General features: G+C 45.2%; 1 protein-coding gene across 1 annotated transcript in view; it reads right to left on the bottom strand.

Annotated features, from left to right (window-relative positions):
* Nucleotides 1–2,697: 2,697 nt before the first annotated feature.
* The window catches only part of LOC121558609 (2-oxoisovalerate dehydrogenase subunit beta, mitochondrial), an 89,867-nt gene continuing 74,928 nt past the window's right edge, over nucleotides 2,698–17,636 (bottom strand). Inside the window, exons 9-11 of the mRNA XM_041871995.2 lie at nucleotides 15,825–15,911; nucleotides 3,934–4,095; nucleotides 2,698–3,152 (exon numbers count right to left, since the gene is read on the bottom strand). Coding sequence (XP_041727929.1) covers nucleotides 3,955–4,095; nucleotides 15,825–15,911 — 228 coding nt within the window. The 3' untranslated portion in view covers nucleotides 2,698–3,152; nucleotides 3,934–3,954. The remainder of the gene's footprint in view (nucleotides 3,153–3,933; nucleotides 4,096–15,824; nucleotides 15,912–17,636) is intronic.

The raw sequence follows: 17,636 nt of genomic DNA on the forward strand, positions 1-17,636 counted from the left end.
TGATAGTGTCGGATGAATGGCACGACAATGGGCCTAAGGATCTCATCATGGTATCTCTGTGCATTCAAATTACCATTGATAAAATGCAATTGTGTTCGTTGTCGGTAGTTTATGCCCGCCCATACCATAACCCTACCACCATGGGGCACTCTGTTCACAACGTTGAAGTCAGCAAACCCCTCACCCACACGACACCATACGGTCTGCGTTTGTGAGGCCAGTTGGAAGTACTGTCAAATTCTCTAAAACAACATTGGAGGGGGCTTATGGTAGAGTAATTAACATTAAATTATCTGGCAACAGCTATGGTGGACATTCCTGCAGTCAGCATGCCAATTGCACACTCCCTCAAAACTTGAGAAATCTGTGGCATTGTGTTGTGTGACAAACCTGCACATTTTAGAGTGGCCTTTTATTGTCCCCTGCACCTGTGCAATGATCATGCTGTTTAATCAGCTTCTTGATATGCCACACCTGTCAGGTGGATGGATTATCTTGGCAAAGGAGAAATGCTCACCAACAGGGACGTAAACACATTTCTGCACACAATTTGAGAGAAATACGTTTTTTTGTGTGTATGGAACATTTCTGGGTTCTTTTATTTCAGCTCATGAAACATGTCACCAACAGTTTACATGTTGCGTTTATATTTTTGTTCAGAGTAGTTTCATGAATGAGGCCTCAGCTCTTTCTCCTCAAATCGTTCAGATCGTATTACTCTGTGGGTGAGACAGAGGAGCACTGGAGGCCTAAAGTGAAATATGCTGCAAGGTGAGGTGCTGTTGCAACATGCACCACTGATAAGGGAAAAGATATAGAAAGGCTGAATACTCGGACTGCATGGGAGTTAACTGTGCACTAGTCTCTCTCTCTCTGTGTGTGTGTTGAAGTGTCTGACTCTGAACACCCATGTGTGCAGTTACAGATTCTCAGGGTACTTTGTAGGAACACCTAAAAGTCATGGGATTCTGTAGTGTTTAATCTAGATACCCTAATAACAATGTCTAGCTCTATCTGTGAGTCTTCCACCTTCAAAATCCCATACGCCTCCTTGAAGCCCCAATAAAGCTCATCTCTAGTCTCAGGGTCTGAGCTGTGGTTAGATATGTTAATTATAGTGGGTCAGGCTGTCTATGGGCCTTAGGAGTCTTTATAAGGTCTCTTTTCATGTGTGCATCTGGCTGAGGGTTGGGACATCAGAGGGTGATTGATAGGTTACTTGAAGGCATTAGAGAGGACATGTGGTGACACACACACACTTTGTCCCGGGACCTGATTCAGTCATCCTTTTCTGTGTTCAATCCGCCGCACTCATGTTTACTATCATTTACCAGGGTCGTGTTCATTAGGCACACCAAGTGTAAGAAAGTGGACTGAAACTATCTGGACTTTTTTCTTTTAGTGCCCCCTGGACTACACCCTGTCGTTCTCCGCTAACATCAAGGCGGTGACCCGATCCTGTAGGTTCATGCTCTACAACATTCGGAGAGTACGACCCTGCCTTACACAGGAAGCGGCACAGGTCCTAATCCAGGCACTTGTCATCTCCCATCTGGATTACTGCAACTCGCTGTTGGCTGGGCTCCCTGCCTGTGCCATTAAACCGCTACAACTCATCCAGAATGCCGCAGCCCATCTGGTGTTCAACCTTCCCAAGTTCTCTCACGACACCCCGCTCCTCCGCACACTCCACTGGCTTCCAGTTGAAGCTCGCATCTGCTACAAGACCATGGTGCCTACGGAGCTGTGAGCGGAACGGCACCTCCGTACCTTCAGGCTCTGATCAATCCCTACACCCAAACGAGGGCATTGCGTTCATCCACCTCTGGCCTGCTGGCCCCCCTACCTCTGCGGAAGCACAGTTCCCGCTCAGCCCAGTCAAAACTGTTCGCTGCTCTGGCACCCCAATGGTGGAACAAGCTCCCTCACGACGCCAGGACAGCGGAGTCACTCACCACCTTCCGGAGACACTTGAAACCCCACCTCTTTAAGGAATACCTGGGATAGGATAAAGTAATCCTTCTACCCCCCCCCCAAAAAAAAATAAACATATTGTAAAGTGGTTATCCCACTGGCTATAAGGTGAATGCACCAATTTGTAAGTCGCTCTGGATAAGAGCATCTGCTAAATGACGTAAATGTAAATGTAAACGTAATGAGCACAACCCAGATGAGGTATTCCACAACAGATTCGGTAGACTTTACTCAACTATTCTCAAAGGTCACCTCCATAGCTTCATTATAAAGTTGTATTAACCAGTATAAACTTTACCATCTCAGCTATGAAAACCATCAAGACATTAAAGTGGAAATCAGCAGTTGAAACAATAACAAAGCACCCTCCCCGCCACTGTTTCGCCAAAAAGCTGAGGGATGGGGCTGGAGAAATGTAACCACTCAAATTCAGATAGCTATGGATGCTGACCATCCATGATATAAAATGATTGTAACCATGTTTTGAGGCTATTGAGTGTTTGTTTACATTGACTGTGTTTATAAACATTGTAGTAAAACAAGCTTATATTGTGGGTTTTGATGGGTTACAACTGTTGAACTGATGAGACATTTATAAGTTATATTCTTCAAGAATCAATGGGTACATATCATTCATTTCTAAGTAAAAAAAATGGATGTAGCTACTTCAGATTGGCCCTTTAAAAAAAAACAGTCAAACATAATGAGGCCGATGTACCACTGCAAGGTCAATTACTTTATTTTCATTAAAAACCACAGGTCCATTATTTTTAGTACAGTCAACAAAGAAAACTAAGATTAGAAAGGCAAAGAGTCATTCAAAGAGTAAAATCAAACGGGGAAGACTGGGGCAGAGAGACATTCAACTATTCTAACAGTCAGAGTTCCTATAGAATAACACTCACTGGTACTCACATTAGTGTTTGTGAAACTGTCTGTGTGGGTCTGATTGACCATGGAAGCTAGAAAGCGTACAGTAGTAAGAGAGTCCCCCATTTACAGAAAAGGTTCACTAAACCAGAAGTAACAGTCTGTGCTTGCACACAGAGGACCAAGAGCCCCGTCTGGATGCTGCTTCCTGATTGGATGGCCGACAAAGTGTATTTTTCTGGATGATGTCCATTGGTGAGAACAATGGCGAGGGAGAACTCTGAGACTAGGTCCTCCGAGAGGTGGCTCTGGGAAGAATAATAAGAAGAGAAAGGTTCAGTACGTCAGTCCAGATATCTTACTTGACATAGCAGAGGGAGAGGGAGAGGGAGAGCGAGAGCGAGAGAAAGGCGGGGGTTGACTCCTGTAGAATTCAATTTACCATCCCTTTATTGACTTCTTCCCAGGCTCGTTTTTACAACCTGGTGCTCAAAACGACACAGGCAATTAAAAAGGGGATTAAACACAGCCGATCGAGGCGAATGATGACAGCGCTCTCCATTTCACTGTGAATTATTCATCAATTCTGCCACAAATAAAGATAATAATTTGCAATACACAAACTATAAAATAACAGCATGGAGCTACACAAGTTCAATTGGAGACACGAACCATAATCATTAAATCTAGATGGGTTGTCAGGCAGCCATAGTGAGATGTTTGAGGACAATTGCAAGTAGCACAGACATCAGGATTGCGTTCAGTGGGGTGTAATGTTAGATTTTTCAGATAGAAATATATCATGCAGAACAGGCGTGTTCCTCAGTCATGTCAAATAGGGAATCATGTCAGCTCTACAAAATACATTTCTATTGGCAACATTCCAGAACATTGCAACTCCTGAACGCAGACCTGATATAAGGCTTCTGATATAATCTTCATTGTTCTTTATGAATCCATGTTAAAAAGTGGTTGGAGGTGAACATATGGTCTTGATTTATTTCTTTTGGAGGGTTCACAAAGTTGCACAGTTAAAAACTACAAACCCCAGAGGACAGACAACACATCCATTTCCAACGTGGTACTCACCTGGGGATCAGTAGTTGGAGATCAGTAGCTGATCAACTTCTTGACGGCGTCAAAGCACTTCCACTTGTCTGGGATGTAGAAGGGTTCGAAAATGTGAGGAAAGGGAGTGTCGTAACCGCAGACTCTAGCGATGGGCGCCTCTAGGTTGAGGAAGCACTCCTCCTGTGGACACACAGAGACACAACAGGTACGTGGTCAGTCTCACTCTGCATCTCAGCAGTCACACATCACATCCCTTTTGGACATGGACGACAGGCTCCGCAGGTGTTTGGGTATTCGCAACAATTCGTATTTATTAGGGCATACCGTTGGAAAGTATTTATAGTCAGACAAGTTCAAATAGTACCTCCCCGTTTTACTAGGTTTCCATCCTTCTTGTGCCTAAACATGACCCAGTTAATGCAACTGTTTATCTGACTTTGCGGTACACACATATGGCCAGAGTTTTTCTTGACCACATAACCTGACCAGGAAAAACGCTAGGCCCCTGTTCTGTGCTTGACAGAGAGACAGTGGAGTGGAATCAGTTTCACTGTCATGCCTGTAGCCACAGTAACACTAGAAATGCTTCACTGTAACATTGCTAACAGCTTTTTGTAATTTACATTTACATTTACGTCATTTAGCAGACGCTCTTATCCAGAGCGACTTACAAATTGGTGCATTCACCTTATAGCCAGTGGGATAACCACTTTACAATATGTTTTTTTTGTTGTTGTTTTTTTGGGGGGTGGGGTAAGGGGGCGTAGAAGGATTACTTTATCCTATCCCAGGTATTCCTTAAAGAGGTGGGGTTTCAAGTGTCTCCGGACGGTGGTGAGTGACTCCGTTGTCTTGGCGTCGTGAGGGAGCTTGTTCCACCAGTGGGGTGCCAGAGCAGCGAACAGTTTTGACTGGGCTGAGCGGGAACTGTGCTTCCGCAGAGGTAGGGGGGCCAGCAGGCCAGAGGTGGATGAACGCAATGCCCTCGTTTGGGTGTAGGGACTGATCAGAGCCTGAAGGTACGGAGGTGCCGTTCCCCTCACAGCTCCGTAGGCAAGCACCATGGTCTTGTAGCAGATGCGAGCTTCAACTGGAAGCCAGTGGAGTGTGCGGAGGAGCGGGGTGACGTGAGAGAAATTGGGAAGGTTGAACACCAGACGGGCTGCGGCATTCTGGATGAGTTTTAGGGGTTTAATGGCACAGGCAGGGAGCCCAGCCAACAGCGAGTTGCAGTAATCCAGACGGGAGATGACAAGTGCCTGGATTAGGACCTGTGCCGCTTCCTGTGTAAGGCAGGGTCGTACTCTCCGAATGTTGTAGAGCATGAACCTACAGGATCGGGTCACCGCCTTGATGTTAGCGGAGAACGACAGGGTGTTGTCCAGGGTCACGCCAAGGCTCTTCGCACTCTGGGAGGAGGACACAACGGAGTTGTCAACCGTGATGGCGAGATCATGGAACGGGCAGTCCTTCCCCGGGAGGAAGAGCAGCTCCATCTTGCCGAGGTTCAACTTGAGGTGGTGATCCGTCATCCACACTGATATGTCTGCCAGACATGCAGAGATGCGATTCGCCACCTGGTTATCAGAAGGGGGAAAGGAGAAGATTAGTTGTGTGTCGTCTGCGTAGCAATGATAGGAGAGGCCATGTGAGGATATGACAGAGCCAAGTGACTTGGTGTATAGCGAGAATAGGAGAGGGCCTAGAACTGAGCCCTGGGGGACACCAGTGGTGAGAGCACGTGGTGCGGAGACAGATTCTCGCCACGCCACTTGGTAGGAGCGACCGGTCAGGTAGGACGCAATCCAAGAGTGAGCCGCGCCGGAGATGCCCAACTCGGAGAGGGTGGAGAGGAGGATCTGATGGTTCACAGTATCAAAGGCAGCAGACAGGAGCAGAGGAGAGAGAGTTAGCTTTAGCAGTGCGGAGAGCCTCCGTGACACAGAGAAGAGCAGTCTCAGTTGAATGACCAGTCTTGAAACCTGACTGGTTTGGATCAAGAAGGTCATTCTGAGAGAGATAGCAAGAGAGTTGGCTAAAGACGGCACGCTCAAGAGTTTTGGAGAGAAAAGAAAGAAGGGATACTGGTCTGTAGTTGTTGACATCAGAGGGATCGAGTGTTGGTTTTTTGAGAAGGGGTGCAACTCTCGCTCTCTTGAAGACGGAAGGGACATAGCCAGCGGTCAAGGATGAGTTGATGAGCGAGGTGAGGTAAGGGAGAAGGTCACTGGAGATGGTCTGGAGAAGAGAGGAGGGGATAGGGTCAAGCGGGCAGGTTGTTGGGCGGCCGGCCGTCACAAGTCGCAAGATTTCATCTGGAGAGAGAGAGGGGAGAAAGAAGTCAAAGCATAGGGTAGGGCAGTGTGAGCAGGACCAGCAGTGTCATTTGACTTAACAAACGAGGATTGGATGTCATCAACCTTCTTTTCAAAATGGTTGACGAAGTCATCCACAGAGAGGGAGGAGGGGGGGGGAGGAGGAGGTGGATTCAGCAGGGAGGAGAAGGAGGCAAAGAGCTTCCTAGGGTTAGAGGCAGATGCTTGGAATTTAGAGTGGTAGAAAGTGGCTTTAGCAGCAGAAACAGATGAAGAAAATTGAGTGAGTGAAGAGATGCCAGTCTAGTTTTCCTCCATTTCCGCTCGGCTGCCCGGAGCCCTGTACTGTGAGCTCGCAATGAATCGTCAAGCCACGGAGCAGGAGGGGCGGACCGAGCCGGCCGGGAGGATAGGGGACAGAGAGTCAAAGGATGCAGAAAGGGAGGATTGAGGAGGCAGAATCAGGAGATTGGAGGGAGAAGGATTGAGCAGAGGGAAGAGATGATAGGATGGAAGAGGAGAGAGTAGCGGGAGAGAGAGAGCGAAGGTTGCGACGGCGCATTACCATCTGAGTAGGGGCAGAGTGAGTAGTGTTGGAGGAGAGCGAGAGAGAAAAGGATACAAAGTAGTGGTCGGAGACTTGGAGGGGACATGCAGTGAGATTAGTAGAAGAACAGCATCTAGTAAAGATGAGGTCAAGCGTATTGCCTGCCTTGTGAGTAGGGGGGGACGGTGAGAGGGTGAGGTCAAAAGAGGAGAGGAGTGGAAAGGAGGAGGAAGAGAGAAATGAGTCAAAGGTAGACGTAGGGAGGTTGAAGTCACCCAGAACTGTGAGGGGTGAGCCATCCTCAGGAAAGGAACTTATCAAGGCGTCAAGCTCATTGATGAACTCTCCAAGGGAACCTGGAGGGCGATAAATGACAAGGATGTTAAGCTTGAATGGGCTAGTGACTGTGACAGTATGGCATTCAAATGAGGAGATAGACAGATGGGTCAGGGGAAAAAGAGAGAATGTCCACTTGGGAGAGATGAGGATTCCTGTTCCACCACCCCGCTGACCAGATGCTCTCGGGGTATGCGAGAACACATGGTCAGACGAGGAGAGAGCAGTAGGAGTAGCAGTGTTTTCAGTGGTAATCCATGTTTCCGTCAGCGCCAAGAAGTCGAGGGACTGGAGGGTAGCATAGGCTGAGATGAACTCTGCCTTGTTGGCCGCAGAACGGCAGTTCCAGAGGCTGCCGGAGACCTGGAACTTCACCTGGGTCGTGCGTGCAGTGACCACCAGGTTAGAGAGGCAGCAGCCACGCGGTGCGAGGCGTTTGTATAGCCTGTGTGGAGAGGAGAGAACAGGGATAGACAGAGGCATAGTTGACAGGCTACAGAAAATGGCTACAATAATGCAAGGGAGATCAGAATGAAATTAACTAAACATCTGGGAAAGCGAGAGAGCGGGGCCTCCCTCACTTACGTTTCACTGAAACACCCAAATATAACTCTCCCAACTTCCACCTCAGAAACGATATTTGTTGTAAACTACAGCGGTTCAATGTTTTCTAGGAATAGACTAACTTAGTTTATTCAGCTAGCTAAGTTGGTACACCACCCTTAAGAGTTGGAGACAAATGGCTTATTTAAAATCCCAGCTCAGAGCTGGCAAATGCACAGCTTGTGTTTAAGCAGCGCTGGAAAACTAGCAACCACTCATGTCTCGATTGGCTTTTGACCTCCTCCCACAGCATCTGAATGCGATGGAGAAGCCAATAGCCTCCACAGGGGAGAACAGCCATCGCTGAGCCAAATGAACCATTAGGTCTTAGTAACTAGAATTCACAGACACACACACACACACACAATACTCTCTTTCAGTTTTAATGTGACGTGTGCTCACAGCCCACCCAATCAAACCTACACAAGAGAAATCAGTCACAAACTTGAAAACGGAGACAAAAACGAGTAGGGAATGTTAGTCATTTAGCTTTTATCAAATATTTTGCAGACCCCTAGCTAAACGAAGGCAAGCCATACTCTTTGGACATTGTGTTGTATTTGCATGTTTCTGCAGTAATATGTTTTTCATCTCCTCCAAAACATCTGGCAGGGTTCAGGAGAACGTCAGGCTCCATGAGAAAGCCTTAGTGCGTTGCCTTATTTCACAGGCTGTAAAAACACAACAGAGAGCCAGTACCATGCCAGGCCCGCCGGGTCTAATTCACAGCTATAGCTTTAGCATTGCCAGCAGGTCTCAGGATGCTTTGATTTGTTAAAAGGGAATTAGCAGACAGACAAAATGGTCCTCTGGGTCATAAGGGTTTGCTGTACCACGAGACAGGAATACATACGCAGTACACACCATTACCACTGTGGTACAACGGATGTCATAAATCAGTGTTACAAGCAATTCTGTTTTTTAGAGGTTTACAGTATGCAGGGAAAGTGATGTGCTCATGTGTATGGCTCATGGTCCACTGTAGTGTATAAAGCGGGGGGGAGGGGGGCAGTACTCAGCCCACAACAGGCAGCCCCGCTCCGCCTCGCTAATTAGTGGTGATTAGCCTTAATGGATGCCCGCAGCTAGTGCCAGCCAGCATCCCCTCCCCATCCAACCCCAGCCCGCCTGCCTCTCCTTGGCCAAGTGGGCCAAACGGTTTCTGTGGAGATTTCCTTCTGTCCCCTCCAACAGTCTAGGGCAGAGCTGGGAGACTAGGCATGATGCATTGTATGTATAAGACCATAAGTTCCCATATTCTATATTCAAATATCTCTATTCACCCATTGCACGTAGTTGGGGAAAGAACGTGAATCAATTTAGCGTCTGTAAGGTCAAAATCTTATAAGCCCATAATTAGAGTTTTTCTCAGTCTTAAATAACTTTAATAGCGCTTCAACACTTGGGTGGATGATTTTCTTGATACAAAACGCTCATAAAGGACACTCCCAATGTCTGGCAGTGGCAGGAAAATAAAACATTTGAGCTGCGATGACTAATTGCATTCTCTGAACAGGTTTCCTTGTCATGTTGCTCAGTGGAGAGCTATTCCTGGTCCTGGGGGCTAGGGGTTTAACAGTGTAACAGGCAGACACTTGTGTGGCGGCTGGAGGGGGCCTGCAGTGGACTTCAGTGACAGATTGACATCACACTTAATCATGAAGATGAAGCTTAAAACAAATAAGATGAGTCTGGTCAGGCCTGCATTTTTGTAGAGTTAGATCAGAAGTGGGATAAATCCTTTAAGACTTTTTTGAAAGAATCAAAACATGTAGCATAGGCCATATAGCCTGGTCCATCTCTCCCAATTTACTGTCATTTCAGAGTCATGATAGAGGACCATCTGTGTGTCTAGAATGCAGAGCATTAACGGAGAACGGCTCATGAGACAGTCTACGATTCACAGGCAGACATAGACAGTACTAAAGGCTTTTTCCTGTCAGATTCCAAACTGTAATCTCCTCTAAATACACTTACTGGAAGCAGGAGGAAAGAACAGTCTGGTTGCTTGTCACCACAGCTAAATGGTGAAGTGCCACATAACTCAGATTTCACTCAAATCGCTGTTTATCTTTGGAGAAAACACATCATTATATGCAATCTGACTTAAATGTCAGCATATAAATATGACAAAATGGCAGGACAAACTACGGACTGCATCTCTTGAGGAGGCAAGATTGAAAAATACCAACCGGCGGGGGTTTAGATTTGCAGTTGCGCGTTTTGCCTCCTGTCACACGGAAACAGAGTTTGTCAGCGGCAGACACAGATTGGGGAATACAGTCACTCCAGGGTGACATGGTAATTCCAATATTACCAAATGGGACTACCGACAATGACAAATCACACACTGCCCTCTGGGCACACACTAGTTGAATCAACGTTGTTTCAACATAATTTGTAATTGTATTGTGTATGGAATCAATGTGAAAAATACATTGGATTTGAAAAAAGAAATCAACCAGTTCTGTTTTGATCTAATTTGAACCAGCGTTGTAAACATTGACGTAACCTGACTAAACAGGTTGTTACATCAATCCAATTTCAACATAATCATCAGAACTATGTACAGTTGAAGTTGTAGATTTACATATAATTAGGTTGGAGTCATTAAAACTTGTTTTTCAACCACTCCACAAATGTCTTGTTAACAAACTATAGTTTTGGCAAGTCGGTTAGGACATCTACTTTGATCATGACACAAGTAATTTTTCCAACAATTGTTTACAGACAGATTATTTCACTTAATATTCACTGTATCACAATTCCAGAGGGTCAGAAGTCTACATACACTAAGTTGACTGTGCCTTTAAACAGCTTGGAAAATTCCAGAAAATGATGTCATGGCTTTAGAAGCTTTTGATAGGCTAATTGACATAATTTGAGTCAATTGGAGGTGTACCTGTGGATGTATCTCAAGGCCTACCTTCAAACTCAGTGCCTCTTTGCTTGACATCATGGGAAAATCAAAATAAATCAGACAAAAATGGTAGACCTCCACAAGTCTGGTTTATCCTTGGGAGTAATTTCCAAACGCCTGAAGGTACCACATTCATCTGTACAAACAATATTACGCAAGTATAAACACCATGGGACCACGCAGCCGTCATACCGCTCAGGAAGGAGACGCGTTCTGTCTCCTAGAGATGAACGTACTTTGGTACGAAAAGTACAAATCAATCCCAGAATAATAGCAAAGGACCTTGTGAAGATGCTGGAGGAAACAGGCACAAAAGTATCTATATCCACAGTAAAATTAGTCCTATATCGACATAACCTGAAAGGTCGCTCAGCAAGGAAGAAGCCACTGCTCCAAAACCTCCATAAAAAAGCCAGACTACGGTTTGCAACTGCACATGGGGACAAAGATCATAGTTTTTGGAGAAATGTCCTCTGGGCTGATAAAACAAAAATAGAACTGTTTGGCCATAATGACCATCGTTATGTTTGGAGGAAAAAGGGGGTTGCTTGCAAGCCAAAGAACACCATCCCAAACGTGAAGCACAGGGGTGGCAGCATCATGCTGTGGGGGTGCTTGGTGGGACTGGTGCACTTCACAAAATAGATGTCATCATGAGGAAGGAAAATTATGTGGATATATTGAAGCAACATCTCAAGATATCAGTCAGGAAGTTAAAGCTTGGTCTTAAATGGGTCTTCCAAATGGACAATGACCCCAAGCTACTTCCAAAGTTGTGGCAAAATGGCTTAAGGACAACAAAGTCAAGGTATTGGAGTGACCATCACAAAGACCTGACCTCAATCCTATAGAAAAGTTGTGGGCAGAACTGAAAAAGAGTGTGAAAGCAATGAGGCCTACAAACCTGACTCAGTTACACCAGCTCTGTCAGGAGGAATGGGCCAAAATTCACCCAACTTATTGTGGGAAGGTTGTGGAAGAGTGTGCAAAGCTGTCATCAAGGCAAAGGGTGGTTATTTGAAGAATCTCAAATATAAAACATATTTTGATTTGTTTAACACTTCTTTGGTTACTACATGATTCCATATGTGCTCTTTCATAGTTTTGATGTCTTCACTATTATTCTACAATGTAAAAAATAGTAAAAAATAAAGAAAAACCCTCGAATGAGTAGGTGTGTCCAAAATGTATATATATTTATTTCTTAAGACATCTTGGAAAATCCATCTAGATTTTGATCTTAAAAGTATTTGTTTGTTTGCTTCCATATGAACAATGGTTTCAGAGGGTTCAAAGACCGCTGTAGATAGTGGGTTCATCAACACTGGAAGCTTTTAGAGACTGATTGGAGGAGTTCATTATAGACTTCCTGTGTTACTTACTCAGCAACTTCCTGGAAGGAAAATTGAATCACACATTCTCTGATCATCCTGTTTAAGGTCAAATTTGGGGAAATTCCTTGCAATTTAGATTCAAATCTACCTCTACAGGTAAAGGATAGACCAGTATGGATGAATTAATACCCATACTGGCCAAAGAGGGTTTCAAGCTAGAATGTGGCCATTCAACCCATCAACTGGCAAAAAAGAGAACATGGAGCGATACATCATGTCCATATTCTGCCACAGCCTTTAGGCTATCCAATTTCACTTTCCTCAGTGTGTGTAGCCTAACAGGCCACTTCCGTAAACACATCCCTTTTGAAGGGGATCAGTGTATCCTGTGAGGGAGAGAGACAAGGGGCATCCAGCCATGGTTTTACAGTGGATGGCACAGAAAAACAGCGCCTGAGGAAACAAACCAGCCTTCTTTAAACGGCCTGACAGCCAAACAAGGGTTCTGGTTCTGATTCGGAAGGCATTTATGGCAGAAAAACGCAGGCCTTCATCTTCGACTAACCCCAACTGGGCCGGAATGGAAGACGGCCATCTTTGATGTGAGGCCCGGACCAGTACTACCACAGCTCAGCGGTCAGCGTTGGGTTCGATGCTGGACTCCACTCCATTCCCATTACACACAAATAACGGAAAGAACTCGGCAGAGCAAAAAGAGTGGATGATTCCAACGTGTCTGAAAGCTGTGGTAGGTCTACAGCAAAGGTTACAGGACCAAAGGCAGTGTATAGTCCGGGTTTGCTGTTTGCAGTGACTGGGGAGATGCAGCATGAACTGTTACTCAATAAATAAATAAATAAATAAATAAATAATAATATGGAAACTCTAGTTTTGCTTGTGTATCTCAAGTAAAGCTTCATCCCTAAGTGTACTTCCGTCTATAGTGTGAAACAGAGACTTAAAGTCACAGTGTTGATTGTAAGCACAGCCTCTACTGTACGGTCCAATCCCAGGGGTCTAGCCTATAAATACTATATGTAGCACAGTGAGGTCCATTTGTTAATTGTCACAAAGCTGTATGAACAGTAATATGAGAGAGTTCACCATGGCACTCTTTGTATCCCTGAGATCCATTGCAAGTCAGCAGAGAAGCTCTGATGAGGTCAGTCAATGACAACACCTTATTTCAAGGCAAACAATGACACGGCATCGTTTGTGAGGTGCAGCCAATCCACCGAATGGAAACTTTCAAACCCTTAACTGCTGTTCCAAATTTGAAAGAAAGTCAAACTAATTCATAATTGGACCGTGCTCACACTGCCCTGAGGCAGTTGGTTTTGACCTGATTATCCTTTAGTTTCGCCCTCCTGTCCAGACATAATACATTGACAGAACCATTATGTACAGCCACTCCTAGAGTCACTTTAAAACATGGAAAGGGGTGGAAAGAGTTTTGCACACGGCTCAAAGCCAGATAACAAAACAGCTGAGAATTAGCTAAGACAAAACAGCTGAACGTTGGGATAAGCCTAGTGACGGCCTGATTTAAATTATTTATTCTTCAACAGTCCAAATTAAACAACAAGCTCCAGGGTGGGTAAATCAAGGCATTCTCTAAGCCATGTCAGTTCTAAGAAAATCTATTTGCAAATTGTTCAATGTATATTTCACATAAAGGAGTCCTGGACTCTGACAGCTGAGCATTCAACGCCAGGGTTGTGGGTTCGATTCCCACGCGGGGCCAGTATGAAAAAAAAAAAAATTATGCACTCACTACCTGTAAGTCGCTCTGGATAAGAGCGTCTGCTAAATGACTAAAATGTAAAATGTAGTAACCCATTTGTATCACAGGCCTTAATTCCCGCCCTGTGCCCCTGAATGTTGCAGGTCTCCCTCTCTGCTTTTGACTCTGGTGGTGAGGTGTGGTGCATGTCTCCCTCTGCTTTTGACTTTGGTGGTGAGGTGTGGTGCATGTCTCCCTCTGCTTTTGACTTTGGTGGTGAGGTGTGGTGCATGTCTCCCTCTGCTTTTGACTTTGGTGGTGAGGTGTGGTGTAGGTCTCCCTCTCTGCTTTTGACTTTGGTGGTGAGGTGTGGTGCATGTCTCCCTCTGCTTTTGACTCTGGTGGTGAGGTGTGGTGCATGTCTCCCTCTGCTTTTGACTTTGGTGGTGAGGTGTGGTGCATGTCTCCCTCTGCTTTTGACTCTGGTGGTGAGGTGTGGTGCATGTCTCCCTCTGCTTTTGACTTTGGTGGTGAGGTGTGGTGCATGTCTCCCTCTGCTTTTGACTTTGGTGGTGAGGTGTGGTGCAGGTCTCCCTCTCTGCTTTTGACTTTGGTGGTGAGGTGTGGTGCAGGTCTCCCTCTCTGCTCTAAGCTCTGGTGCTGCAGGTCTTCATCTCTGCTCTTGACTCTTGCTAAGGGGTGGTTTAGGTCTCCCTTTCTGGTCGTTCCCTTGAGAGCACTTGATACGTTGTTGTTGTCGTTGTTATTGTAGTTCCCAGAGGCTTGATCCAGGTCCGACAGCTCAGCACCTTCCTACTAAAAGCCCTATTTTTAGCACCTTTTCTGTTTCATCGCATTATCAGCACGGAACCCACGCCACATCCCAGTTATTACCAGGTGAGTCACCACAGTCCGGCGAGTCGCAGTACTGACCGCCACTCTTGGGCCATCTGGACAGGGGGCAAGTGGGCCCTCCAGAGCTAGAACTGTCAAGTTGCCAAGGGAACTAGGCCATGAGAGTGTGTGTGTTTTCCCTGCTCTTGGGGGGACAAACACCTGGATACACTTAGACATTAGACATGAGGTGCAAATGTTTGTGATCATTTATTATGTCAGTAGTGGTTGAGGATTCATTTAGCGCGAGATGAAAGCAGTCTCAACAATACCTTATCATACACAAAGCTCATAAAGCTAATGGCTCTACACATAAAAAACGAAGTATTAAATGCTATAAATAGTTATATTCATCATATGCTTTCTCACATTCAACAATGGAGCATGGCGGTCCGTTTAAAACCTTAGTTCATGACTAAAAATAAGTCTGGTTACCTCGGGACACAAAACATGTGAAAACATTGGTATGACTCATAGACCATTAACCCTACCAATAAGCAGGTCTGCGGATAACAACAACAACATGAGTGACAGCAAGGGAGATGAGAAGGACCAATTCCAGGGCCCTCATCTCAGCGCTACACCAGTGCTGATGCAGACACACAGGGCATCTACTTGAGGTAATGCCTACACTGCATAGCATGCCATTATCCGGACACCTTTGAGTGTGGTGTAGGAAAAAAAGAGCGAATACTCGCCTGCTGACAAGGGTCATAATCATACCTCAGGAATAGCTCACGGAGGTGAAAAATACTGCCCTCTCACTTTCTCCCTGAAGGGAACACAGCACATACTTTGATCATCATTAGACAGAGGGAGGGAGGGAGGGAGGGAGGGAGGACAGGAAAAATGGAGGGAGGGAGAGGGGATACACGTCCAGCACAGTCAGTACAGTCCATGAGCAAAAATTCATCCACAGACAAGGTTGAGTATTAGTTTCAACTGGCTTGATCTAATATATATTACTAATTTCAACTGACAAAGTCTAGCGAGTTTCAGTATGACATGTCAGTGCCTCTTAAGCTCAGATTTATTGCCTGACCCTGAGGACACCTACTGACAGACATTTGAATTTCATTTCGCATTTCAAACCGAGAAAGCTCAACCCAAACCCCCAACCACACAGATATAGATACCCTACTGTCCATGTGCAATTCGTCCCACATCTCACCTCTGAAGGCCACCTCGGATTCCAATAGAACCCTCTGCATGCATGACCACACACAAACACACTTACTTGCACTGTGGAGCTGATCTCGGCAGCAAAGCCTCCGGTGATTGGAGCCTCGTGACTGATAAGCAGCCGTCCGGTCTTGGCCACCGACTGAAAAACACAACACACACAGTCTGAACAATACAGTGTGACACATCACCCATAGACAAACTCTGTGGTTACTGTACACATAATGTCTCTCTCCAGCTGGGACTGAAGAGCCTGCCTTTCGTGTCTAAGGCAAGCATGTGGCAGGCAACGAGACAAGCATCGTATTATGGTACCATGACAAATGTACAATGAGGTAGAGGGTGAACATGATTTGAGTATGCAAATACAGTTTGTAGCATGTTCTAACACAGGGGGTTCCCAACCTTTTTCCCTGAGGGACCCCTATTTCACATTTGATACATTTTAGTACAGTTAGTGCAGTCAGCCCATGAGTAACAATTAATCACACAATGAATAGCCCCCCGGAGATAATAAATACTCAAACATTCACAAACACGCACTCTAAAAGCATTTGTGTAGCGTGTGTGTGTGCGCACAAATGAGTGCAGTATTTTCCATAAGCGCTGGCCTTTGGCGAAATAGCCTCAGACTCATTGTTAGCCAGCTACTTTTTCTACTTAATTGATTAACTAGGCTTCTTTTCATTTAAAAGCTTCAATTCGCTAGCAAGAAAAGTCTGTATAGACTTCTCCCAATAGAATGAACAATATGCATCTTCTAGTGATAGGATAGGCGCCTGTCAGCCACAAAGCGAGCGATGACAGGGACACTGCTGGTTTTGTCAGTCTGCTGTCTGTCCCGCCTCTCGGTATCCGTGTTATTGTTGTGCGCTCTGATTGGCTGCAGTTGAATTTGATTTCACGGAGGAGGAAGAACACGAGCATCATCTCCTGTGAGTGAATTTACACGTCCCATGTAATGTAAGTGGTAATTATGAGTTGAAATCCACGTAATTATTGTACTGTGGCACATTCATTTATTTTATTTTGCCTGTTTCATAGGCCTACTATAGCCAGCCACAGAATTGGGCACAAAGGCCTGTGGTTTGATTGACGACCGAACTGCAAGTGTTGACTAGTTTATAAAAGGTGTCGCAATGACTGAATAAAGTCAATCTCCTATTTCCCTTTGTTATTCATAAATCATACAACGTAGTTATGCTGTATGTCAATAGTATTGCATCCGGAAAAGTAAACCAAAGATCTTGTTTGTATTGATTGTTGATCATTGCTAGACAACCACTTTCAAGTCTTGCCATAGATTTTCAAGCAGATTTAGGTCAAAACTGTAATTCGGCCACTCAGGAACATTCCCTGTCTTCTTGGTAAGCAACTCCAGTGTAGATTTGACCTTGTGTTTTAGGTTATTGTCCTGCTGAAAGGTGAAAGCAGACTGAAGCAAGTTTTCCTCTAGGATTTTGCCTGTGCTTAGCACCATTCCATTTTTTTTTATCCTGAAAAGATTACAAGCATACCCATAACATCATGCAGCCTGCACTATGCTTCAAAATATGGAGAGTGGTACTAAGTAATGTGTTGTATTGGATTTGCCCCAAATATGACACTTTGTATCCAGGAAAAAAAGTGATTTGCTTTGCCACATTTGTTGCAGTATTACTTTAGTGTCTTGTTGCAAGCAGGATGCATGTTTTGGAATATTTTCTATTCTGTACCAGCTGCCTTCTTTTCACTCTGTCAATTAGGTCAGTATTGTGGAGTAACTACAATGTTGTGATCCATCCTCAGTTTTCCCTTCTCACACTCGTTAAACTATGTACAGTGAGGGAAAAAAGTATTTGATCCCCTGCTGAATTTGTACGTTTGC

This window comes from Coregonus clupeaformis, chromosome 17, assembly GCF_020615455.1.
Source record: "Coregonus clupeaformis isolate EN_2021a chromosome 17, ASM2061545v1, whole genome shotgun sequence".
Taxonomy (NCBI): Eukaryota; Metazoa; Chordata; class Actinopteri; order Salmoniformes; family Salmonidae; genus Coregonus; species Coregonus clupeaformis.